General features: G+C 34.7%; 1 protein-coding gene across 1 annotated transcript; it reads right to left on the bottom strand.

The window, feature by feature from the left end:
• Positions 1 to 817: 817 nt before the first annotated feature.
• Positions 818 to 27,703, bottom strand: LOC120073241 (DNA polymerase delta catalytic subunit). The gene is made up of 30 exons (XM_039025966.1): positions 27,334 to 27,703; positions 27,121 to 27,231; positions 26,253 to 26,359; positions 26,006 to 26,165; positions 25,277 to 25,472; positions 25,025 to 25,160; positions 24,700 to 24,837; positions 23,822 to 23,899; positions 23,557 to 23,648; positions 21,497 to 21,563; positions 13,960 to 14,031; positions 12,727 to 12,813; positions 9,782 to 9,901; positions 9,600 to 9,698; positions 8,861 to 8,968; positions 8,653 to 8,748; positions 8,445 to 8,510; positions 8,260 to 8,316; positions 8,038 to 8,125; positions 7,668 to 7,747; positions 6,691 to 6,804; positions 6,232 to 6,346; positions 5,977 to 6,149; positions 5,777 to 5,848; positions 3,736 to 3,810; positions 3,576 to 3,665; positions 3,326 to 3,486; positions 1,818 to 1,891; positions 1,639 to 1,726; positions 818 to 1,052 (listed from the first exon to the last, which is right to left on the bottom strand). Exons 1-30 carry the CDS (start codon positions 27,584 to 27,586, stop codon positions 965 to 967), a joined length of 3,261 nt encoding a protein of 1,086 aa, XP_038881894.1. The 5' UTR covers positions 27,587 to 27,703; the 3' UTR covers positions 818 to 964.
• Between the last annotated feature and the right edge of the window lie 242 nt (positions 27,704 to 27,945).

The following is a 27,945-nucleotide window of genomic DNA, read 5'->3' as shown; positions in this document are numbered from 1 at the left end:
GTTCAAAGTTGAACCAACATTTTGAATGACATCATAATTCCTAACAAAGGACAATTAGCAACCACTTTGAAAGGATGTTGTCATAGCTCAATCATATTGATTTAAGATTCTTCGACTCGGAAAATTACAACACATTGTTGCTTCTCATTAGCTACCTCAACTCCATCCACACATCGTAGCATTCACCAATATATCATGGACAATCACCGTCTCAAATCAAGCCACTTTGCTCAATTTTGATTCACACAATAAACTCTCTTGGCTCTTAACATATGACTGTCTTTAATAGTGTTACTCCTTCAAAAGAGTTTCAACTCCATCACTCTTACAATGACACAGGACCACTCAAACACTTGCTCTATAAATGGAAGCTTTCTTTTGAGGTTAGACTTCTTCACTAGACTGTCACTACCTTTTTGCCACTAACATCTAGCTTGACCGTTTGAATAATTATGTTAGTTGAACATTTCAAACGATCTTTTCATCCAGTAGATCACTGGGCTTTTTTTTTTTTTTTAATTGTCTGCTCTTTAATCATTTTCTTTGGATGATTTCTTAAAAGAATCAATGACACACAAGATTCATAGCAAAGCCAAAAACCTCATTCCTTCAATGGTAATTTACTAATTTTCTATTAACTCCTAGGTGGTAAGAAGAAACCTCCCCACTCTCCCAACAATTGGGGTTCTACTCGGGCTCTCTATGGCCGAGTAGAACTTAGAAACTACGCCTGAGGATGGGCACTATGGCGCAAGAGAACCACGAGCTCTGAAGAACGAATGACTAGCAAAATCACAACAGTGACAAGAACCAGGAGTTCATACACAAATTATGTAACAATAAATTGCCTTAAAATGTATAATAACTATAATTTACAGGAGGGAGGCTTCTAGAAACAACAAATTTCTAGTCGATATCTAAGTCATGAACTTGATGAAAAACAAAACAAAACCTTTCAACGATATTAGAAATTCCAACGTTCCAAATGCTGTTTAGCTTCAGCCATGTCTTTTTGTGCCTTCTTCCTTCGATAAAATATCGGACAGTCTCGACTGTAAACCAAAATATTGCACTCGTGAAACTATGAAACAGAGGTACAAAAACAACCAGGTAAAAAAAGGGTATGAAAACAAAATTTGAATTAAGAAAATATAAAATCTGCATGCATGCTAATAATACTATCAAAAAGTAATTCGCATTTATTATTTATAAAAATATATATCATTTTTATCCCAAAATAAAATTCAAAGTAAATGAGTTGATACATTGATATGCTTAAAAAAAAAAATTGATGTATTTCACACTAAAAATTCATTATTTTGTCGTACATGTGTATTTTTAGTCTATTTAACACGTGTTCTATGCATGTCTAACACATTTGTTGCACTAACAAGAGTACAATACATGTCCAACTAGTGTCGGAATGTCCACATGTCAGACGTGGTCATACTTCCAAACTAAAATGTCTTCACTTCTTAGTCTATCCCTTACAAGTAAATAAAACAATTAACTAATTAATTCTAAAATGTTAATTAATCTAAGTCAACAAACTAAACAAATATTAAACTTAAATATACTAACTATCTAACAATTCTCCAATCAAATAAGAATCATGTCAAGAAGATAAAACAATAATACCTCGTACAGAGGACATCTTGGTGAAGAGACCCTTGGCATTCTTGGCACTGTGTCCAAAGCCTCCCAAAAACCATCTCCAAATCAGACACTGGAATGATTGTCGAACATAAATCAAATTTTATACAGGTGAGAATTCAATAGCTTAGACATTTCGAGTAAATGCTTAGAAAGAAGATTACCATTTGCAATTGCTTTGCAGTAAAGTTCCGCTTCTCTTCCTTTGCAGTGTGAGCAGAGAGTTTTGTCTGCCTTGCTGGAGTACAGTCAAGAACAGTACGGAATTTATTGAAAAAATATTGTTAAGCTGACTTTCAGATATAACATTTCAGGTAATATTCACCAAACGTGAATTGTATTCCTAGGTAAAACGATGCAACAAACCAGTCCTAGTCTGAAACAATTTGTTTCATTTTTCTGAAACGTAGCGCAAAATGGAAACAAAAATCAGTCTATCAAATTCAGCTTTATTGCTTCAGTGGTTTTTATTTCACGTTGCTGGGACTCTTCTATTTTTTTATATTTCTGATTTATATTGGTTTTTATTTTGTTCTTGTTCTTGGCAATTCTTTGAAGTTTGGTGTTTGGTGTTTGCTGTTTGGCATGTGACCTTTTTGTTCTTTTGTTTCTTTCAGCTTGTCCTCTCCTTGTATTTTGAGTATTAGTCTCTTCTCTTTTTTCATTTACAAAATTCAGTATCCTTATCAATTAACAATTATTATTCTTATTTAATATATATAATATATCCAGTGATCCAAACCTGTACGGAGAATTTTGGGCATTTAACTGACCCTAGAAAAGTTTCTTATTTTCCCATAATTCACCATTATCATATAAGCTTTGCATAGATAAACAGCGTAACCCTCTAGTATCACTAGTTGGAGGTATAAGTCAGCTCGTTGCAGCACATTCTAATTAGGTATTCTGGTCAGGCATAAAAGTAAGAAACAAAATATCCTTGTCAGATTGAATGCCTAAACCAAACTTAGGTCTATGATTCAAGGGTACCCAAACTTTAATGCATCAAACTAAAATAGAAGTACTCTAGTCATCTGGCATTTTTGAAGATTACTAAAACTAGACAAAAGCTTCAAGCTCCATAGATCAACCTAATTTGGCAATTTAACATGCCAAAGAAGATAAAAGTTTTTCTTTAGAGTCTTGCTCACAAAAGTTTGAACACTCGTGATAGATTGCAAAGGAAAATGCAAAATTGGAACCTCCCCCTCGGTGTGTCTTTTGTGCTTAAGAGGAGAGGAGAATCTGGAGCACCTCTTTCTAAGATGCCCCTTTGCTCAGAGAGGTTGGAATCAAAGTTTTATGGCTTTTGGTCTTCGTTCGTGTATGTCACTGGGTGCTGAGGATTGGCTGTTAAAAGTATTAATTTGTTAAATGGGTGGAGCCTTAGCAGAAAGGCTAGTGCTTTGTGGAGAACTTCTGGGAGCTTTGGAAGGAAAGGATTAGGAGAACCTTCGAAGATAAGTCCTATTCTTTTGATTGTACAAATTACTCACTTGTTCTGGAGAAAATTCACACCCACACACAATGAGCAATTTAGGTCTACAAATACTATAGGTACACAATCCACTTTAGCAAGATACTGAGCTTGCTACAGCGAACATTAGAAGAAAAGGAAAATATGCCTTCAAACTAGCAAAACTAAGATGGATAACAAAGCTGTTAAAATTACCTTAGCAGAGCCTTGCAGCCAATGCAGGTAAGCTGTTTCTTAGCAAATTTCATTATGCCACCATTTGACGGAGTAGAAATAAAAATTGATCTCGTGTGACTTCCATGTAGAAGTTCCTTGCTAGCGTTTTTCAAGATGGGCTCAAAAATTCGTAGAAGAGGCTGCAACTTAGACATACTCTTTTATTGGCTATGTAACTCAAGAAAACAGAAAACAAGAAATTACAGTGTAAATCATAAAGAAATCCAACCTTGCTAATCTGATTCTCGAGATAGTACTGAGGGTCTATAGGTATGCTATTCTCTAGAACATAAATGGGATCCTCTGACCTCTCATATGCCTGATAGTCATACAATATTAATCTTCATACAAGTTGAGCATTGGAGGGGATGAAATATCAAATAGATTACCTTGGCACCTTTTGCTGCTTTAATGATCACATAAGGGACACGATCGCCAACATTTGGAGCAGTGGCAGCATCTCGCTATTAAGGATAAAAAGAAGTAAGATAATCTTGTTTTAAGAACAGTCACCCATTGCAGCAACTACATAAATCACAAACATTTTTTCTTACTGACAGCGGTCATGCAATCAAGTCACGAAATAAGAAAACATACCACAAAAAGCAAGATAAAATGTTTAGAAAGGAGACGTATTTCTTTCATTTTATAAATGCTTCTTGTGCGACTTAATGGTATATTTCCAGAATTCTTGGAAACACATGGATGGATGTGTGGAAATACTAAGCTAAGGAGCACTAACAGGAGTCTTGAATCTATTAGAATAACAATGCTATTTATTGATTAGGATGCCAAAATGAAATAGGGATGGTCTAGCAGCCTTGTTTCAAAATTTGAAAATCTTCTCCATGGTCTCGACAAAGGCCTAAGCGAAATAGGGATTTCCCCATCTTCAAAGAAAATTTCCTCAATCATTGCCAATGAGCTCCACTCTTTGGAAGCTTCAAAGGTCTTTCCAGTTATTATTAAGAACAGTTCTTGTAGCAGATTTTTCGACTGATTATGGGTTTCATTTTCAATATTTCTTTGTGGTGTTCAGCAGCTTTGAAGATTGTGGGTGGTCTCTCTTGTTGGAATCTTCATTGTTCTCTCTTCCATTCTTTTTATCCCTCCGATAATGAATTTGGTGCTGTTTTTTGGCAGATAGCTTACCCTATTATTTTGGCATTCTCATTTGCAGCAAATCTACTAATGGATGAATTTCTCTTTGAGACCAAGTTCTTGTAGGTAAACATACAAACCCCTGCAATAGGGGGGAAGTAAGGTCATCGGTCAGGTATTTGTGGAGTGTGGAAGTGTTAGAAATGTCTAAGCAACCACAGGTTAAAAATAGGGATAAGTCGGAAAAAATTGCTTGAGTTTAATCAAGATGAATGCATCCAAGTTATTTGAATTACTTTGAAGTATATTCATTGTGCTACATTTTTCCTATTCTATGAACATTAGGATTGGGAGTGGCAAGAGGTATAAATTCTTACTAACTTTAGCCTTAAGTGACATGCTATTAAAGATGAGTTCAAGAACATTTGTATGGGAAAATGATGAGGGTACTATGGATGTGTCAACCTAGTTGAGATATCCAAGTGCACCTACTGATCTAAAGATACTAAGCTTTCACGTATCCTTTGCTTATACGAGGGATAGCCTCTTTTCATTTCATCAAAAAAAAAACAGAGAGTACGTTACACGCATGACATAAATGAGGGAATCACAAATGAGAATTCCTTGAAAGGTCCAATTATCTTTCAAAACAATTGCAGGGGAGAGATCCTCCAACTCCTCCAAAGAGACCTTCACGACCTCGGGACCATCTCCGAAGTACCTTTTTATCCTCGATTTTTGTTCACGTGACTCTTAGGTTCAAGGCCGCCAATACCGTGGGATTAGATATAGACTCTCATTCAACTAAATGCAAACCACTCATCCTCGAAAGAAAATCTCAGCAACCTTAATCCTCTTGACAAATAGAACGGCAACTAAAGAATAGATCAATAATAGAAAAATAATTACTAGTAAAAATAGGAGTGATGTATGTCTTAAGCCAAGTGCCACAATAATAGAATCAGAAAACTGAGAATCTCTCACTGTAAACCCAATGGATCGCTACATGGGCGAACGAATTGTAAAAAGTTCTCTTCATTATTACCCATGCCAAGATGGAACCAATATTGTTGGAAATGGGAAAATTTCCATTATTGTATTTATTATATTTTTTTCCTTTGTTCTAATTCCCTTCTTTGTATTTGCTCCCTTTTTTTTCTCTCCCCAATTGTTACTGTTAGTTTATTGCCTTTTTTTAGTATTCCTCTCTTCAAATTAAGAGTTTTGCCTTTGGACAGAAAATAAGAAGATAAACTGAAGTGTGGGAATTTGATACCAAATATAGAGTCAAGAAGCTAGGGAAAATAAACTACAATGAAACGCCACAACCTTACGCATGCGCTCAGCAAGTTCAACATGAGCTGCCTTCACTTCATAATCATCTCCAGTTTTTGTTAGTCCCTGTGGATCAAATAATTTAGTGCACTACAAAGCCTTCCGATTTATATCCTAGAAGCAAAAGCATGCAATAAGCGTACTCCCTGACAGCTAGTGGAATGAAATAAAAATATTTGACATATATCTCCAACCTTAGTGATGACCAAGAGTGACAAATCCACACGGTTCATAAGCAGATCTGAAATCGTGTTCTTCACATATTGAACTGCCCCTGGGACATCTCTATCGATAAGAATTTTGTGCAAGCACTCATTTACAAGGTTTTTCACCAATAAGCAATTATCTCTTCGAACTGTCTCAATGCCTGTAGATGTCAAATGGAATATTTGAAATGGAGAAAATAAATTGAATCATGGACAAAGACGTTTTAGGTTCTCCATCATTACCTTTGGTATCCATCTTGTCAAACTTGTTTGGATTAGTCCAAAATAGACCAGCGTATCTCTTCTTACTAATCAACAGATATGGATAATATACCTTCTCAAACTCTAACTTGATAGGCTACAATCCATGGACAAACACATCAAGAAAATTGAGAATGCCATGGAGGAAACATCAGCTAAGAACGCACACGAAAATTTATAAGAAAAGATTACATATCTTATACTTTTAAATATTGCAACTTCCTAGAAAAGTATTAAAAATAAACTGACAACTAGCTACACATTCAATAAACTGTTGACTTCAGATTTGAAAGCAAAACTATACAGTTAATTTATTCATATATTATACCCAAATAAAGATATATAAATGAATAGAAAAGCTCCTGCAGAGCATTTAGCAGCGTACCAACAAAAAAATAAAAGAGAGGAAAAAAAAATTCATAATAACGCCAGTTAACTTACTTTTATGAAAGTACCACTGATATAGTCAGCTGCTTCCCTTCCCAAGATCATTGCTGCTTCTACACTGGGCACACCGAATTGTACCATAACGGAATCTGTATCACCATAGATTACCTAAAACCATAAAATACTGACTTCCGTAAGATCATCAATGAGATATGGATTGATGCAACAAAAGAATCAAATTATCAATGATTTAACAATTCAAGTCTGTCCCCTTAACCATCCGGACATATCGACATTTTTTTAGATCAATGATCGAACGATAAGCAAGAAACCAAAGGAACTTCAAAATCTTAAGTTAAGAGATTAATCAGGAAAAAGGGTAGCTAGTCGTACCCCTGATTCTTTGGGGTTGACTAGAACGGTCTGATCTATTATAATATTTGCATCCATTGTCAAATATGTGTTGTTAGTTCTGTAATTGTCTAAATCAAAATGGAAAAATTATCCCCTTAACTTCTTTCTGTTTGTATTATATCTATCTCTTCGTTCTTTGATGTGCTCCTAGAAGTGTAATCAGATAGATTCCCTCGTTTTATACAACCCACTTAAAGATGCAGCAAATGATCATTGAATTAATAAAAGGCAAGACCAAGTTTCTCTGGAAATTTGGGCATAAATAAACTTGGAAACAGGAGCTACATAAATTATATTATTTCCAAAATTACCATCACAGAAAGTTTAACTTACCTCGTCATATTGAAGAATTTAGTTTGTGCTTTTTTTGTGGTTGATGTGGTAGGAAAGGAAACAAATGAGTTTTGGAGCCAAGGAAATGGCCCATGTGAACTTTGTGATAATGTTCTTTACCTTGCTCTAACGTGGTGTACATAGGATTCTCTTTTTGCACTAATAGTTTTGCTTCTCTTTTGTCCAATTGGAGAAGTTTATTGTAACTCCTTTAGGTGATCTTTCTTTTACCCCATTTTGTTTAAATTTCATACATCAATGAAATTGCAAACAAATAAACTTACCTCAGCATTGTGCTCATATCCCCCAAGCGTTGTAAATTTATCTTCCACAAGCTTCTTTGTGTGTTCAATCATTTGTCGACCTTTAAGATAGCCAATTCAATCATATGAACAAATCGAATATAAAGAATTTTTTTTTTTTTCTATCCGTGAGTGTCTAGGCCAGCTTACGCGCATCTCGACTAATCTCACGGGACAACCCATCTAATCCTACAACATTTGAGTGTCAAGAGGACCTGTAGGATATTAAATCCTAGGTAAGAGGTCACCATGGAGTGAACCCATGACCTCTTAGCCCTTTATCAAAGTCATTGCCCCAATATAAAGAATTTAATTAAGGATGAAATACATTAAATTATATTTTTAAGTATACCATAGCTTGTAACACTCGATGATATCTCTATACATGGCAACTGACCAACAGTAGCTCCTGTAAACCCATACACAGAATTTGCACTTATCTGAAAAGGTGGCAGGCAACACGTTGGTACAAAACTTAAAAAATAAAATTAATTAATTAATTAAAAAGGGGTATACATATATATACACGAAACTGGGTCATTATTCAGCAAACTAACAAAAATGTGAAATGTACCTTCAGAGCTAGCTGTCGACCATCCAACACAGCCTTCTCAAAAGGATCCTTCGCTTCCTACACAAAGGTAACAGGGAAGAAACGAAGTAAATGAGTGACAAAACCAGTAGTATAAAAATGAAGTTGGCACGGCACACTGATTGTGTGACACAACAGGGCAAGGTTGAAAAGAGCAACACAATAACCTTCAAATCTGCCTTTGCTCTTTTCCGAGCAGTCAATAGTTCTTCTAATATTTCAGGAAGTATCCCCTGAAGTATATCAAAGTTATATGGTACATTAGTTAGAAACATAATATTTACTGCAAAATGTGTATGCTTTAATCAGGTTGATTGAAAACATATTAAAGAATCAGTCATATTTCATTAGAATTGAAATTATTCACCCGCTGACCTTCTGTAAATTTGGCTTGACAAATATCTCACCAGATGGGGTTTTGTTGAAATGTTCAGGGGGCAAGTTTAGCTTGCGAGCATCTTCTGGAGTCACCTTCAAGAGAATGTTCAAAGTTGAAAGGCTTCCCCCAAATTTATTGAGAATAATTTCCCAGCATGAAAGGAAAGGCACATTCTATAAGCCAAAAATATGTAAGAGGCGTCACCAGAGTGCAATAACATAAATTATATGCCATCATGATGGATGGATATAGAGATGCAAAATCCAGCGTAGCAATGGGCTTTTCATAGAACCCCGCCCTTGCTTCCAAAACCTGCAATACAAGTTAATCAGATAACGTTGTGTGTTACAAAAATAATTGTGTAAAGCATTCCACGAAGAAGCTATAAACTGTATATTTTCAAATGGGGATACTACATTATTTGAACAAAAATCCACCTGACCCAAATCAAATTTATGACTTCTCAACAAATCAACGGTTGATGAGCTGCTGTATTGAAGCTTCAATGAGCTGTAAGATAGCATTTTTCAAATGGGCTTCTTTTGAATTGTCAGCTGTGTTTTTGTTACAAAGTCTCCAACTTCATTGTCTTTTAATATCATATTATAACCCAAGGGATGGCATGTGCATCCACTAACATTTTTCCTTTAATTGACACTGAATATAGACTAGGATGCCTATCAAAATTATACTCTTAGGAGTTCAATCTCATCAGAGAGAAGAGTTTAAGAGAACCAAACCAATTGCACCAGTGAACAAAATTAATCAAACATTTCAACTCGAAGGCATGTATAAATTGATACTCAGGTCAGGACCGACACTAAAGACTTGTGTCATGATAGAGAGCCGACACCACTATCATTTACTACTTAAAAGCATCAATAAGAATAAAATAAAATGTTGAGAACACCAAGGAAATTATATAGGATTTTGAAGAACTTACAGTAGCACCCTCATAGGTTCCTTGATCAGATCCTGCATGTTTAGCATTTGGAATAACGAGGTTTTTCTGTTTTGCCTTCCTAAGGAGTTGCGAGAGTACCTGGGAAAAAAATCCTAAAGTTGACAACAATTCTGTGTTGGGTCAACAGGAGTGACTACAAAATTAAAAGACGGTAGGATTACCTTAATGCTTTGCCCTCTTGAAAGAAGAAAAGAAATAGGAACACCAGTTACTCGAGCCATCTCCACGTAATTGTAAATGAACATCAGTTTATCTAAAAGCCGTTGTGGAAGATACGCATCCTGAATCCCCACACCCCAAAAATATAAAACCAATAGAATTTTAAGAAAGTTCGACATTACCAAAGATTATAAAGAAAAGATGGGAAACAACAACCTCAATTGAATTCCAAAGCTAAGAAAATGCAAGGTCTATTAATATCAATTGGTGGCTGTAAGAATATTCATTTCTATATTTCACCATGGGATTCTAAAACCTAGCATGTGAAGATCAACAAAGTTTTTTTTAGAGGGAAAAAAAAAAGAAGCTGAGGGAAGATACTGCGTTTATCATCTAGAAAACAAGCATGTATCTAGCTTCATGAAAGGCTTAGGCATACCAGATCAAGGTTTCCATCAAATCACAACCTACCAGGATTTTCAAAATATAAATGCATCCAAGAGAGTGGATTACGAAAAGGCGAAGAAGATCCATCACATCTATCGCCTCTCTATCAAAAAGAAGGCGATGAAAACCCAACAAAATTGTTAAAAAGGTATCATAGGAAGGTAAAATTGAAGCCACATAATGCAACCTCTTACCAAGACATGACATAAATGTGGGTAAAACTCATAAAAAGACTTGTCACCCACCCAAGAATCTTCCTAAAAGTAAACAATCCAGCCTTCCCCAACAAAACATCAAATAAATGACGAAAAAGAAGGATTAAAGAGTGCTCGAAGATCATCCAAAAGGTCTTGGATCATGATCGACCAGAAGGCTGGGCAGGTTTTACAATAAGTCTCAAGCTGCGCAAGGTAAAAGATGAAGTTAAATCTTGGTTTGTGGAATATGAACTAGAAAGGAAAAGAAAAGAGAGAGATTTATTATCTAAATTGACCTTTTTTTATTCGAAAGCCGAGAGAGAAGACCTTTCAATTGTTGAGATGGATATTAGACTAGCCATCAAGGGAGATCTTATGAATTTATACCTTCTGGAGGAGAGGAACTTAATTAAAAAAATACAAGTTGAATTGGTTAAAGTTGGATGATTAAAATACCAGCTTTTTCCATAGAATTCTTTCAGCAAAAAAAGAGGAAGAATATGATTACTGAATTAGTTTTAAGCAATGGGTCAACCTTTCAATCTTATCGGGAGATTGAATCAGAAATTTTAAGCTATTTTGCTTCTTTGTATTTGAAAATTTCAGGTTCTCGAGCCATTCCTTCTGATATGACTTGGAATTGTGTGTCGGCGTTCAAAATTCAGCTTTAATTGCCTCTTTTCAAAGTGAGGCGATCCTTCGGGCAATTAAACCTCTTGGAAAAAACAAAGCTCCTGGGCCAAATGATTTTACAGTAGAGTTTTTCATTGAATTCTGGTAGAATTTCAAGGCTGTCTTTCAGAAGTTGTTTGAGGAATTTCACTCTAATGGAAAGCTGAATGCTTGCATCAAGGAGTAATTCCCAAGAAGGTTGACTCATCACAAGTCAAAGATTTTAGACCTATAAGTCTAACTACCTCCACTTACAAGATTATCATCCACCAAGGCCACCATCAATTAGAGATTTGGAGATTTGGAAGCTATCGTAATTGTTCATCCACTTTGCAACACAAGTTGCAAAACAAACTTTTATCACCCTCGATTTGTCCTCTTTGCTTAGCCAATGGGGAAGATATGCAGCATCTGTTTTTTGATTGTTCCTTCTCAAGAAATTGCGGGTGTATTTTCTTGCTAATTTCCTGCTTCAGTGTGCAATGGGCTTTTGGGAATTCAATTAGAGACAACATTTTCCATTTGTTGGTTGGTCCTTCTCTTGCCTTTAGAACTCAGATATTATGGTCAAATGCAATTAAAGCTTTGGTATCTGAGATTTCCATGATAAGTATAAAGATTGGCCTGACAGATGGGGTCAGACCGCTTATTAGCTTCTACTTGGAGTTCACAATCCAAGCATTTTGAAGATTATTCCATCCAGGGAATTTGTCTTAATTGAAATGCGTTTTATTCTCTATATAATCAAGTGATTTAGTTTTTTTTTGTAATCTCTGAATAATTGTATCTCGTATTGGAAATGATGAGGGTGATATGGGGGTATCAACATAGTTGAGATGTCTAGGTGCACCTCCAGATCCTCGACTTTTAATTTTCTTGGTTTGATATTTTGTCTCCTTGTATTCTAAGCTATTGACCTTTTCATTATATCAATGAAAAGTTCCGTTTCCGTTTCAAAAGAAAGTTACGAAAAAGAAGGGAGCTAGAAGCAATAGCTTTCCCAATGTTTTTACTAGGGCTCTTAGCACCACCATCTGCAATAGCACCACCATCTGCAACCCACACAAAAGTGTACAGGTCTTACTCACGCACAATAAATATGAACCACAAAGCATTTGGCTCCAAGAAGGACCACCAAAACCACATTACCAGAGAGCCTAATTACATAATCTCAAGCCCTCGATCCATATACCGCCTAACTCTACTAGCTTAACAACCACCTCCCACTTAACTAAATAGGACCCTCCCTCCTCATCTATCCCTTCCCACAAAAAAGTTCTCAATCACTCTCTTAATAAACTTACTTACCGGAACTGAAATTCTTAATCGAGATAAAATATAACTAAGAAACTCACTCAACCTAATCACGAGTAAGTCTTTCTCCCTTAGAGAAGAAAGCCTTTTTCCAGGTAGGAATGCAACCTCAAAATGCAAGAGACCGGCCTCCATGCACACTGAATAAGGTGGACTAAAAGAAACTTTTCTTCTAAGTTCTCACAAATGTCAACACCAGTTTGCAGGATTAATTTCAAATTGTAAAATGGATGGCATCAAAGTAAGAATAATAGTAAGTAAATGAAGTACAGAATAAGATGGGAAAATCTGAAAGGCAAATGAGTTGAGGTAAGCACCTTTAAACAATAAACAGCAAGCCGTCTCCGTGTTTCCGCATTGCCATTTTGAAGATCTGATATTATTGAATGGTGAACATCCTCTTTCTGCAGCAACCATGCATATGAATACAAGCTGATATTAAGGTTATATAGGTAATTTACAGTAAAAAGCTAGTGTAGCGTGCAGGTATAGCAAAGAAGAAATTTAACACTAACTTGGTCTAGCAAATAATTATATGGCCTAATAAAAAAAATAAAGGCATCAACAGAACAGCATCTTAAAACCTCAGTGCTCTCTATAATAATAAACTGGTTCCAAATCAATCCAAATATTACAGCAGGTAATCAAAGGGCAAATTATAAACCATGAAAACCACAATATAAGAGAATTAGAATTAAATACAAGAAGACTTGCAGAGCGGAAAGGCAAGTGCACAAGAAACAGCATGCATATTGGGATGGTTGGACCAATTGATGATGCAAACCCAACAAGTTAGCAGAAGTCACACATTTGGATGAGCTAATTTCTTGTTCATCGATAACAAGAATAGAAATACAAAAACTAACTTGCTTTTTCTCTTTTTCCTTCCAATGAGATCCAATAAATTTGGAGGGAAAATAGTTCTTTCCTGTCCTCATTTACCACGTAAAGCATCTCAAAAGTCCCAATACCAAGATTTCTTAGCTTCCCAACAACCTCAGTCGAACCCCTTTAAAAAACCTGAATGCCCTGATACCTATACAAGTGTGAAGGTAAATGGCAAAAATGTACTGGATACTTTGAGGTGCTCAACTTCAGGAATAGGAGCATAAATTCCCTACTCCACATTGCTGGCTTAAAAAACGCCATGATAATAAAGTAATTTCTTATTTTGTGGTGCTCTATCAGAACTAAGGTGAAGAAATTTCCTGTCCCATATCGCTGATTTCAAAAACATGATGAAGCTGATAAAAATTGTCCAGTGATTGAACAATAAAAAAATGATGGGAGCTTGATAATTCATTATTCCTAACAAATTAAAATATAAATACGTCATAACTATTAGGCTCTTGGTAAACTAAACGGAATCCTCTTTTTTAAAAAAAGAAATGTATTCTTTTTATTTGTGTAAACTACAAAATAGAAAACAATTATCCAAATCCAACTAACATTTACACAGTGACAGAATTCATACATATTAATTGTCAGGAGAAACAAACTATACTGTGGATTCAAATCACAAGGTCTAAGGGAGGACTTCTGAGTATCACCTGTTCAGAAAGGAAATGTGAAGAGACAGAATTCAACGAGTACGAACTTAATTTATAATCTCGTTGCATAACCTGCAAGAAAAGAGAACAAAAACTTAATATAAATTAAGCCGTGATGAACTCGTAACAACTTTATCTTTAACATATTAAAAGGCTTAAATAATTTTATGACCAATTTAAACCCTCTCTAATAAGGTTATTCCAAATGTCCATTCATAAAATCACGTATTACCTTCAATACATGTAATACATTCAAGATGTTAGTTCAATTATCTTTTATAGTTAAATGTTAAAAGAATGTATAGAACTTTTCAGACGTCAAGAAAAATATTTTAGTAACTAACTACTTCGAAAACGGTTTCAAACATTCAAATTTACTTTTATTTTAAATAAGAAACAGATGATGTATTAACAGCAACCAAAGGAAATAAAACCTAGGGTCGGGGGGAAGGGGGAACCCTCACCCAAAGGGAGATAATCTTTTTATTTAAAAAATAAATAAAAACCATCGAAGATCATCGAAATATAACAATTACAAAAGAATTTGATACACCTATGGCACCGGCACAAAGTGGTAAATCACCACAAAGAGAATTGAATTCCACAAACTTATCTTCAAAAAGCCTTTTGTTCCTTTCAAGCCAACAACCCCAAAGAAAAGCTCTCACGGCATATCCCCAACGATTTCAATGTTACTACACTAATTATTCGGATATCGAAAATAGTTAACACTTTTATTTTCTTTATGAATAATCATGCTTTCATTGAGGAGAAAATGAAAGAATACAAAGACAAACCACAAGAAACACCCACAAAATGGGTCTCCAAACAAGCACAAAAATAGATTTCAATTTACATTACAGCATTTTATTAATGATCTCTTCTTGTTTAGTAAATAAGCATTCATTTCAATTACAAATGATAAAGTAAATTTAAAACATTATTTTCTATTGCTTTTAAATCAAATGGCAAAATTAAGTCTAAATATTAATTTACCATTCAAACTTCACATTAACAATTAAATATTTTTATATTATGCCTATTTTAATATAATGAAGTAAATAAAATTAGTATGCATTAGTTAATCCAAAAACATTGGTACATAAAAAAAAATTAGATTTATAGTTATTTTCTAAATTAAATAATTTAATCTAAAACAAAGAGAACAAAAAAGGGCATGAACGTTAATATTCATTTTTTTTAAATGGAGAAGGAAGAAAGAGAGAGAGGTGGCTGCTACCGATTGATCTACCCTTAAGGGAGTAAACAGGCAAGTAGCTACTACCAATTAAACTCGTTTTATGATTAAAAATGGCAAGAGTAAAAGTAATTCTGCTACATTTCTACTACTCGAAAAAAGTTTGTAATAATTTGTTGCTAGACTAAAAAAAATGTCAACACTATAATCGACTTAGTAGTTAGTTAACTTATTTGAATTTTTCTTGTCACACCAAGGAATATATTAACACACATGATCAAAAGCTTGTCAAGACCTAAAACACTGTTTTTTTACATATGACTTAGAATAATATATTCAATTAGTTCCCATTCAGTAGGAACATACATTTACAGAATATTAAATGGTCAGGAAACAAAATCAGTACACTTAATTAATGCATTAAAAGATATCGGTCAACTATTTCAAATATATGCAGCTTCTATACAGGCAATTTAGTTATTCATATTTAATCAAATCTCATTTAGAAACTTATTATGCTTCAAAATAAAATTAAATTAACCAGCGTTTCATAGTCATAGTTTTACTCTTTCCTTGTTAATTGGAAACATCTTTTGTATACCCTTTAATATGGGCTCATTTTGTATATATTTGGATACTTTATTTGATCAATAAAATTGCTTCTTATAAAATATGTTGAATATAGAAAGTCTTCTCCTTTCCCCTCTCTTTGGAATATTATTTTGTAATTAGTATTCATTCCTTTCCTGTAATATTTTCTCCTTATTTCCATTCTTATTACCGTTGATTATCTTTGCCATATTTGGCTCTCATCCATGTATATATTAGGACAATATCCATTTGTGGAGATATGAGAAAAATTCAGAGTATTCAAATTATTATCAACATAGTATCAGAGCATCTCTGTGAATTTTCATCCAAAATCCTAGTAAAGAAATACAGAGCATTGAAACTTCAATCAATATACCGATTCGTTTGAAGTTGTGCATCAGAAAAACTCTATCTATGAACAGGAGCTTCACGTCCGAAGCAAATCCGTGAGGAATCATCCAAATAGAAGAAAATTGAAGTCAAGCCTCATGTCAGAAGCAAATCGCAGCCGATCGAAACCTTCTAAAGCAGATCGGCCAAGAATCGTGGAGTGAAGTCGCGGCTAAGCAACAAAAAGCAAGGGTTTCTCATCGTGGGACAATCGGGTCATGTGTATCCAACCGGGTCGGACATATCTAGGTCGTGGGTTGAATCTGTGCCGCTGCTGAATCGGGTCATAGGGCCAACCGAGTCGCACCATTGCTGAATCAGGTTCACAGGTCTAGGTCGTTTCTTATTTCCAGGTCTGGGCACATCATTTTTCCTTATTTCCGGGTCTGGGAACATCATTTTTTCCATTTCCAGGCCTAGGCATTCCGTATTCATTTTTCTATTATTTCGGATCATTTTTCACCCAGCTTCGGGTCTGTGAGAACGTATTTTTCTGTTTTTTCTTTGTTACAAAGAATATTTGGGTAAGTGGTAAATATCTTCCTCTACAAAATTAAACATTCTAATATGACATCTATGAATACTAACAGTACTGAAGGGACCATTCTTCCAATTACTAATCAAAAATTAAATGGAAGGAATTATCTCCCTTGATCACAATCTGTTATGATGTTTATATGTGGAAAAGAAAAGGAAGATTATCTATCAAGCGAAAATCTCATCCCATACCAAGTTGATCCAAAATACAAGATATGGTATGTCATGGCTAATCAACTCCATGACGACAGAAATTGGTGAAGGATTTCTACTCTTCTCGACTGCAAGCGACATCTGGGAAGCAACTTGTGAAACCTATTCCGACCAAGAAAATACAGCGGAATCATTTGAAATTGAAGGCAAAATTCACGAGATACGGCAAGGGGATATGCAAGTTACTCATTATTTCACCCAACCGTCTCAGCTTTGGCAACAACTTGATGTATTTGAAAGCCACAAATGGGAATGCACTATAGATGGAGCTACATACAAAAAGATAGTTGAGAAGAAACGAGTGTTCAAATTTCTTCTCGACCTTAATAAAGAATTAGATGAGGTACATGGTAGAATCTTAGCTATTAAACACTTACCTAACATCAGATAAGTTTTTGCAAAAGTAAGAAGAGAAGAAAGTAGGAAGAAACTAATGCTAGGAGTGTCTGCAAGCTTTGAAACTGAAGGATCGGCTTTAATTGCTCGTAATCTTGGTAATGAGGTATGTATAAATACTCGTGATAACCGCTACAATCAAAATCATAACTACACAGGAACTGATAATCGGCAACTGAAACCAAGACCATGGTGTGAGCATTGTAGAAAACCAGAACACACTAAAGAAGTGTGTTGGGATATTCATAGCAAACCTTCATATTGGAAGTCAAACAAGGGAACAGGCGATAGACCTGGAAAGGCCTACCAAACAAGTGCAACAACTGAAGGTAACATTACCCTGCTAATAATGTGTTTACTAAGGAGCAATTGGATCTTCTCCAAAAACTCTTTGGTCAATCAAATTTACTCAAAAAGCATCAGAAACAAGTGTGACTACAGTTACACAATCAGGTAACTTCCTCTATGCCCTTGATGCAACTAAAGAAAATTGTAGTACTTGGATTATTGATTCTGGAGCTTCAGATCACATGACAGGCGCTATCTCACTTTTAACTAATTATGTCTATTGTAACAGTCAAACTACTGTAAAAATTGTTGATGGTACCTATTCTAAAGTAATGGGAAATGGCAATGACTTTATCTCTAAAGACTTTATGTTAGAAAACTAACACTTACAAAAAGGTTCATTGCCACTTTCCACTCACATAATTACATACTTCAGGATTTGAATTCAGGAAAGACGATTGGCAATGCTAAGAATCTTCGAGTCTCTACATACAAAATGCTTCCAATTCTCATGTCAAGGAGTTAGGACTTAGCAAATCTACTTTTGTTGTTTCTAAGGACAATTATGATAGTACAATAATGTTATGGCATAATCACTTAGGACATCCCAATTTTCTCTATTTGAAACAAATTTTTCCAGATATTTTTAATAAAAGTTCTCAAGTTTTTCAACGTGAGTCTTGTGAAATGGCAAAGTTGGCTCGAACTTCATATCCGGTAAGCGCTTATAAACCCTCTCATCCTTTTTCTATAATGCATAGTGATGTTTTGGACCTAGTAGAGTTCAGAATATAACGATGATTTGTTTCTTTTATTGATGATCACACAAAACTTACTTGGGTCTTTTTGATGAAAGAAAAATTTGAGGTTACTTTCATATTTAAAAATATGTATGCCATGATTCTCAATCTCTTTAACACAAAAATTCAAATCTTTCACACTAATAATGCTAAGGATTATTTTAACACTTCCTTGGGGAACTTTCTAAAAGAAAAAGGTAGTGCCCACCTAAGTACATGCCCTAACACTCCTCAGCAAAATGGAATTGCAGAGAGGAAAAATAGACATCTCTTAGAAGTTTCTAGAGCTTTAATGCTTTTCGTTAACCCCATCCCATCGTTTTGGGGAGAAGCTGTTCTGACCGCCACATACCTTATTAATCGAATGCCCTCTCGAACATTAGGCTTCAAAACTCCCTTACAAAAACTTAAGTAAGTATTCCTACATAATAGATTATTCTCTCAAGTTCCCTTAAAGATATTTGGTTGTACAGTTTTTGTTCAAGATCATCGACTGGGAGTAAACTAGATCCTAAGGCAATCAAATGTATATTTCTAGGTTATGCTCCAAGCCAAAAAGGATACAAATGCTATTCACCTACCACGTTAAAATTTTATACCTCCATGAATATAACCTTCTTTGAAACACAACCTTGTTTTCAAAAGCAAGACATCATTGAACCTTCCATTCTTGTTGAACAAAGGAACCCCAATAACAACCTTCATTGAAGAAAATGCTTCCTTCCTACATGAAACTAATATTTTCAACCAAAGCACACTCGAACGTAGGAAAGATCCCATAGTCTATAATGTAACTGATATTTCCAACCAAAACACACTCGAACGTAAGAAAGATCCCATAGTATATACTCGAAGGAAAACAAGCGCCCTTGGACATAAACGGGTACTTAGTCAAAATCTGACAGAAATACACGAAAATCATGTCCCTAACTCCACGACGGAAACCCTTACGACAAACCTCGATCTTCTTATTGCAAACTGTTAAAAAGAGAATAGGGAAGAGAAAAACAACAGGATTACGTGGAAACCCTAGTACAGGGAGAAAAACTACGATATAAAGTCTTTTCTTATTAAAACTGATACACTAAATACACAGGGACTCACTGTATAAATAGACAGTAGGAAGCCCTAGGGGTCTTACACAATTACATAAATGCCCCTAGGTTAAAAACCCTATTTCCAACACAAACGGAAAGGAGTAAAAACTTGTACGATGCATCCTATTCAAAATTATCTTTCTTATAAACATCTCTCTCCCAAGTTTAAAGCATTCACAACTACCCTATCCAACATATGCACTCCTAACAACGTCTATGAAGCTCTTAAAGATCCCAATTGGAAGCAAGTTGTATTAGACGAAATAAATGCCTTGGAAAAGAATAACACATGGGAAATAACAAACCTACCCCAGGGGAAAACACGGTAGGGTGTAAATGGATCTTCACCATCAAATATAAAGCTAATGGAGAAATCGATAGGCCCAAAGCTAGACTGGTTGTCGAAAGATTCACCCAGTCCCACGACATTGACTACCAAGAAACATTTGCCCCGGTGGCAAAATTAAATACTATCAGTGTCCTTTCTGTAGCAGTAAATAATGATTGGATACTTCACCAATTAGATATAAAGAACGTCTTCCTTAATAGAGACTTAGAAGAAGAAGTTTATATGGACATACCCACCGATATAGAATCAACTAAAACCATAAATAAGGTATGCAAACTCAAGAAATCTCTTTATGGCTTAAAACAATCCCCTAGAGCCTAGTGTGAAAAGTTCTCCAAAGTAGTAAAGAATAACAGATACTTGCAATGTCAATCTGACCATACCCTCTTTATCAAACATCCTTGCAAAGGTAAAGTAGCAATCATCATCGTTTATGTAGATGACAGTATCCTTACAGGAGACCATGAAGAAGAAATAAGAAAAGTAAAACTACTCTTAGCTAAGGAATTCGAAGTAAAAGACTTAGGCAACCTTAAATACTTCCTAGGAATGGAAGTGACCCACTCAAAGAAAGGTTTGAGTATTTCTCAAAGAAAACATGTCCTTGATCTCTTAAAGGAAACTGGTAAGCTTGGATGTAAGCCCGCTAATACTCCTATTGACACGAATCATCACGTAAGCAAAGAAAACAAAATGGTTAACAAAGATTAGTATCAAAGACTAGTTGGAAAACTAATTTACCTAACTCATACCAGACCTGATATTTGTTTTACAGTAAGCTTTGTAAATTACTTTATGAATAGTCCAACTGAAGAAAACATGCAAGCAGTTTATAGAATACTCAGGTACTTGAAAGGAACTCCAGGAGAAGGACTGTACTTCAAGAAATCTAAGAAAAGAAACATTGAAGTATTCACAGATGCTGATTGGGCAAACTCAAAAATAGACAGAAGATCAACAACTGGATATTGTACCTTTGTTTGGGGAAACCTAGTCACTTGGCAGAGCAAGAAACAAGCAGTCGTATCTAGGAGTAGTGATGAAGTTGAACTAGGGGCACTAGCTCAAGGAATATGTGAAGGAATCTGGCTCAAAAGCATCCTATCAGAACTTAAAATCACATCAGAAGAACCAATGGAGGTACATTGTGACAATCAAGCTACTATAAGTATTGCCAAAGACCTGGTCCATCATGATCGCATAAAGCATGTGGATATTGATCGATACTTTATTAAAGAGAAAATAGAAAACAAAAGTGTCTCCTTTTACTACATACCCACCAAGATGCAGATTGCTGACATTCTCACAAAAGCTCTATTCAAGAACACTTTTGAAGTCTTAAAGACCAAGCTGGCCTTAATCAACATATACAAATCCAGCTTGAGGGGGAGTGTTGAATACAGAAAGTCTTCTCCTTTCCCCTCTCTTTGGAATATTATTTTTTAATTAGTATTCATTCCTTTCCAGTCATATTTTTTTCTTATTTCCATTCATATTGCCGTTGATTATTTTTGCCATATTTGGCTCTCATCGGTGTATATATTAGGACAATACCCATTTGTGGAGATATGAGAAAAATTCAGATTATTCAAATTATCAACAAAATAAAATAAAATAAGATTTAAAACTCTGCATGCATTGTCCGTGCTAATTATTTAATGTATATAAAAGATAAAACCTGAAGTAAATCAAATTGAACTCTTCCTTCCACCGTTATTTCTTTACTCTCCCTTGTTCCAAGCTGTCTGAGACATTCATCAATAACAAAATTCATTTCTCACCAAGAAAACGAATGTTGATATAAAACATAACAGAAAAAAAAAACCATTAGAACCATTAGTAGATCTTATCTGTCTACCCTTTATCGGCAAAAGTGCAAAGCTTCTTATTTTATAAGATAATGTAATTGAATCTTTAGTGGTAAGCAAACAGTACCAATCCAAATAGTATAATAATTGTAGCATGTCGAATTAAAAACAAGAATGCCACAGGAACTTGTCATTAACGTCAAGAAACCTTCACCATTACAAGCTAAAAAGAATGAAGGTTCGAAATATTGGGAATAAAATTGAAAATTTGTATACACATTTTGGATGCAATTATATATTTGGCCTAAATTTCAGGTATAAAATTTTTAACATCACCAAAGATTTACATTACATAGTATTGAATGTTTATGTTAGTAAAAATTAAAAAACAATGTCTTACTTTCAAGTCCCTGAACTTTCAAGTTTTTCGTGCCTACATAGACTTTAAAAGTGTATGATAAGTCCCATAAATTTTAAAGTATTTAATAGATCCATGAACTTTAAATTGTGTGTCTAATAGGTCCTTGACACATTCGACTTTTTTATAAAATTAATGGATCTATTAGATATGAAATTGAATTTTGTGTCTAATTGAGCCTTAAAGTTTATTTTTGTGTAAAATAGATGTGAGCTTTAAAAATGTTTAATAGGTCAAGAATCTATACATAAAATTGAAATTTCAAGGACCTGTTAGACACTAAATTAAAAGCTTAGATATCCATTATGAACTTTTTAAAATTCCGAGACCTATTAGACACAAACTTCAAAGTTCAAGGACTAGAATTGCAATTTAAGTTACTTTTAAAACAAAAGATAATGTAACAAGAAAATGGATAAATTACAAATTAAGTCATTGAACTTCCATGATTGTATGTGTATTTATATAGTCTTTCAACTTCAAAAATTTTAATTATGTCCCTAAATTTTCAATTTTGATTATAATAAGTGGTTTTGGTTAACAACATTACTTGGGCTCATTAGACTAACAAATTACGGGGTGACACAAGGAGCATGGCATCTTAATAAAATAATGGCAAGCAGGACAAAAATAAAATCAATATAAAATATATTCCACTTAATTGCAATGGAAATCTTTTAGCTCACCTTACCATCTCCTCTGTATCCTATCATGTCAAATCATCCTTGGTTAGTCCAATCATGTCATATCTTTTTTCTTTTTTTTCTTATAAGAAACAATCATATCATAAGAACATTTAAGTAACCGTAGTAACAGCAGTGATGTATTAAACTCAAGATCAGAAGTTCACGAAGATTATTGAAACCTTCTTTTAATTCAAGGATTAAACAAACACAAAAATCAAATACTAAATTTGTAATATAACAAAAAGAAAAATCAATGGGAAATTCATTCGCCATAAATTTTCCACAGGGTATCCTGACCCATCTTCACCCCCTTCTAACAAGAGATTCTGTAGAATAGTGCCACAAACTATTCCAGAGACAGGAGTTATTATAGAATCTTTGTTGATAGTTTTACTGATGGGACTAGTGCCACAAACTTCAACTGCTTCATTGTTCTTAGAAATGAAACACCATAAAAGATTCCTTCAAGCATGAATTAACGCTATCATTCCCAACGAAATTTTTGGATGTCTCATCATATTAGCCATATGTCCATCGAGACCAGGATGCTTACACAAGCCCGTCTCCTTGATAGCATACAAAATAATTATTTCTTAATTGACAACATTTTATAGTCACTTGTTTTTCAGTAAATTTGAACTTTAAACAGGTTATTCCATGGAAGTTTTATTTATGAAGAGTAAAGGTTTTTGTTATTCTTCTGGCATAGTTTGCTCTCTTTCGTAATTTCATCTCATCAATGAAATGGAGTACATGTTTCTCATCAGAAAGAAAATAATAAATAAAGAAAAAAGTATGTATACCTTGAAGAAAAAATTATGTATACCTTGAAGAAAAAGTAGTATCTTTGACACGAACTTTACTATTCCTGATGCGACCAAATACTGGAAATTCTGGTATTTTCAGTGTCTCGGCTCTCTGCATCCAGAAAATTGGGACAGTGAATTAGTCTGAATTTAATCAATAGACATAAGTGATAGTAACAAATGACAACTACAACATATAACATTTTCTTAATCACGATGAACTCTTTATCCCAAAAAAAAAGGAATACGAAGAACTATATAAACCAAATGCATTAGTATAATCACCTCGATTAGATATGGCAAATCAAATTTGCAGATGTTATATCCAATTATTATATCAGGGTCTACTTCACGAATTAGATCCTGCAACAAATATATTCCCATAACAGTTAAACTTATTCCCAAAACAGTTAAAAATATTCTCGTCATTCGTGTAAATGACAATTTACACGCTCATCAGAAGTCCATTAGTCACTATGGTATATAACTACAGCATCATAAGTAGATCATCTTTTTTATGTCCCCTTCCCTTGATCCTCAGAAGAAACACTGCCAAGTTTATAAATTGCAAAAGACATTAAGATATCCGTGCATTTTCACATTTGTCAATGGTTACTTGAGCACATGAGCACACATTCTTTATCTACTAATTATTCTTTTCTTTAAATGTATAACCAAACAAATCGTTAATTTCATCCTAAGCTAAAAAGTTATCTTTTGGCATTAGCTAAATCACAGGGTCTTGACTACTCATTGGTATATTGATTAAAGAGCCAACCTTCCTTTTATTTTTATACTCTTTATAAGAAACAAAGATGAATATTCATCAAAAGAACTAAATAAGCACTAAGGGCAAGAGTTAGAGATTATCCGTTATCCCTCAAATAGTTAATTCAACAAATGAAACTAATTTAAAGCTAATCTTCCTTTTATAAGAAACTAATTTAATTCGACAAAAGAAATTATGCATGTGCTCAAACCTTATGCATAAGTCTAGAACTAAGCCTCACGTCTTCAAAAAAGTTCTTCAGACTCTAAGAAATATCATATGTAGTTATTTTGTGAATGCAGGATTCACCTGAGGTTTTTTCAGAAAGGATGCCGATCATTTTAACAACTACAAAATGCAATTATGAAAGAATATGATCTAAATATAATAATACCCTCCAAGCCAGCAATACTTCACGTTCTGTATCAAATGATAAGACATCAACACCCGCAATAGGAGAGCAAGAGTTGAGGGTCATGACATTGCGAGTGAACGGTTGGTCCTCTCCCTGCAAAGTAACTAGGTTTGCCACCTAGATGTTGGTAGATTCATTCAGAAAGAGTAAACAAAATTGCCTTTTTTTTAGCAAGAAACGAGAGTAAGCCATTCAGAAAAAGGCCACGGCCCAAACCATGAAAGAGAACAAAATTCAAAACCGAAAATCCAATAAATGGATTTTAGTACACAAAATGACAATAAAATGAAATAAGGAGTTAAACCTGAATCACAGGATCCTGGGTAGGCTCAGGAAAATGGCCTTTACGCCCTGCACACTCAATATCAAAACTCAATATCCGAAATGGAGCCATTTTAGAAAATTCCCCTTCTGGGGCATGGCTGATCAAGTCTGAATATCTATGATGAGTATTAAGGAAAAGTGCCAATATTAAAAGGCCTGCCTAAAGGTAGAACTTAAATAAAAGTTTTAAGAAATAGATACAGAGATGAAGACCTCTAGAACAAGAGGATACAGGCAGTCAAACTCCAATTGGCAATATGATAAATTTCTAACAGTTTTTTTAGATTTTCCCACAGGAACCTCAATCCAGTTTCCACCAACAACATTGCAGTCAATCATAAAGCGGAGGGCAAAAAGCACATTGCTTTCATATGTCATGAAGCTTTTCATACCAAGGCCATCAATTTGTATGCCTCTATCAAGAATACCTGGAAAAAAATTGTTGACATGTTGCAAATGAGATAAAGCATGAACTCAGACTTCTCATATGGATTTTTCTTTTGGGAAAAAAAAAGGTTAACAAAATTTTCATTGGTGAAATGAAAGATTACATCAGAGTAGCATCATACAAGAACTTTTTTCTTTATAAGAAGCAATATTATATTAAGAAGAATCACAGAGCACTTCTCATGTGGATGTTATGAGAAAATATCATTTTTAAAATATATATATACATGACATTTCATTGATATAATGAAAAGAGTCTATTGCTCAAAATACAAAAAAAATATCATTTGAGATAATTTGTGAGTAGTTATTTTTAAAAGAACAGAGAAACAAGCACAGGGAATGGAAAATGTAACTTATTAAACAGCATATATAAAAAGATAAATAGTGAAGGCTATAAAAAACTTACACCACCCAATGAGAAACTACTCCAAAAAAATATATATACACACAAACACACATATATATGAGAATCCGATCTTTTATTGAGAAAAATGAAAGACGAGATAATTACCACGGCAGCTGGTGACCATTGTTGGCAGTGCAACAACGATTTTAAGAAATGGATGAGAAGTCTGCTGCTGGTAGTACATAATACTTCTCTTTTGCACCAATTCAATGCGCCGCACAAAGTTAGGTGCTTTACTGTTCCTATTTACCTCCTTCATTCTAGCCTAAGACATCATACCCAATTCAACAACAACAGATGTTTAGAACTTTCAATTTTACTAGTTTTAACAGATAAAGGATAGAAGGCATACCTCAAGAATTCGGTGGAAGATAGAGATATCATCAGGACCCATGCCTGGAGGACAACTGATATAGAAGTATGGTTCAAATCCATGAACATGGCAGCATACACTATGTCCTGATATATATCAAACGGAATGGAATATCATATGAATAGAAGCGGAGTTTACAGAAACAAGTAAAACTTGCAACAATAAACCTCAGACAAGACTTCTAATGGAAAGAATCAGAGATAGTATTTCCTTATAAATGATTGTTAGGTGGTGTTGCCTTAAAAGTTTGTATATTTATTCTGTTGTTATATTAGAATTCTTTTCCCTAGAAAATTGTCCGTCTCGTTCTTTCTTTGTAACTTTTTCTTATCAATGATCCATCCCTTGCCAGCACTTGAGTAGACAATACCTTAGTCATGCATGCACCAAATGGAGTGTGGCCTAACATCTGGGAAATCACTCTTGCAGTGCGTCTAGAGATAATGTAAGTGTGACCTCAATCTCATTTGAAATTTTGTTTGAAAAACTTACTCAGAGTCAATCCTACCTTAAATACCAATTGGCCCATCAGAATGCTTGCAATTCAAAACTAATAGCATCCACTGAAACGAGTATGGAAATTCAAATGGGGAAAAATGAAACCAAGGCAGACATGAGTCAAGGAATGCACCACAGATATATTCCAGCAGAATTCTACCTATAAACCTGATCCGTCAAAAACCAACGATGGTAGTAATCCTCATATTATATGGCAATTCTGTTTAAAGTAGCGACACTTTTGCACAAGCTGAACTATAAGACATCTAGCTAATGATTACCACTTTCTTTGGGACAAAATTGCTCATTGGAATAACAGATAAATTTAAATTCATAGAAGGATGCAAACCTTCCCTCGTAACCCCGAAAATTCTAAGAATAGCGGCAGGCCCAGACAAATTCGGCAACAGTTCTCTGTGACTTTCCCCGATCACGTAATCAATTTCCAATTGCTGAAACACTGAAACGCCGGACGAACAAACACGCGCGCGCGCGCGTTAAAGTTCCAATTCCAACTAACAAGAAAACCATAGAATGTAGTAAGCAGCAAATTTCGACTCACCGATGCTCTTCGACTGGGACAGGTAATCCTGGGAAAGAGGTGGACGAGCCCACTTGGAAAGCCGGGTAGCGAGGGCCTGACGCTCCTCGATGTCGCGGAGGATGAGAGTGTCCTCATCGAGAAGATTCTCGTCGAGGAAGACATCTTCGTCGACGAAATCTTCCTCTTGAGAAAGTGCCTGGTGCTTGGCCGCTGGAGCCGGCGATGGGTGCTGCGGCGGCGGTCGACCTTTCCGAGCGCTGCCGTTGTTCATTGCTCTGGTTTTTTGGGTAGGGAGAGGGTTCAGCAATGGAAGTGGAAGTACAAGCGAAGAGAGGGAAACGTGGAAGAAGAGTAGGGTTCCCGCCACTTTTGAAGACAGCTTTCAGATATTAATTTTCGGATATTATTATTATTTATAAATTTATAGTTTAATGTTTTCTTTGTACAATTTATTTATGCTATATTAAAAGGGGCAATAAGGGTGCGTTTTTATCTTCTTTTTGCCTTACATCTCTTAAAATTTGTATTTTATCTTCGTTCAATATTTTATATTCTAAAAACAATATTACACTTCTTGAATTGTTGGCATTACTTATTCCTTTACAAAATTGCACCACTTTATAAGAACTC

The sequence above is a fragment of the Benincasa hispida genome, chromosome 3 (genome assembly GCF_009727055.1).
Source record: "Benincasa hispida cultivar B227 chromosome 3, ASM972705v1, whole genome shotgun sequence".
NCBI classification, from domain to species: Eukaryota; Viridiplantae; Streptophyta; class Magnoliopsida; order Cucurbitales; family Cucurbitaceae; genus Benincasa; species Benincasa hispida.
This window is presented reverse-complemented; position numbering and strand designations above follow the sequence as displayed.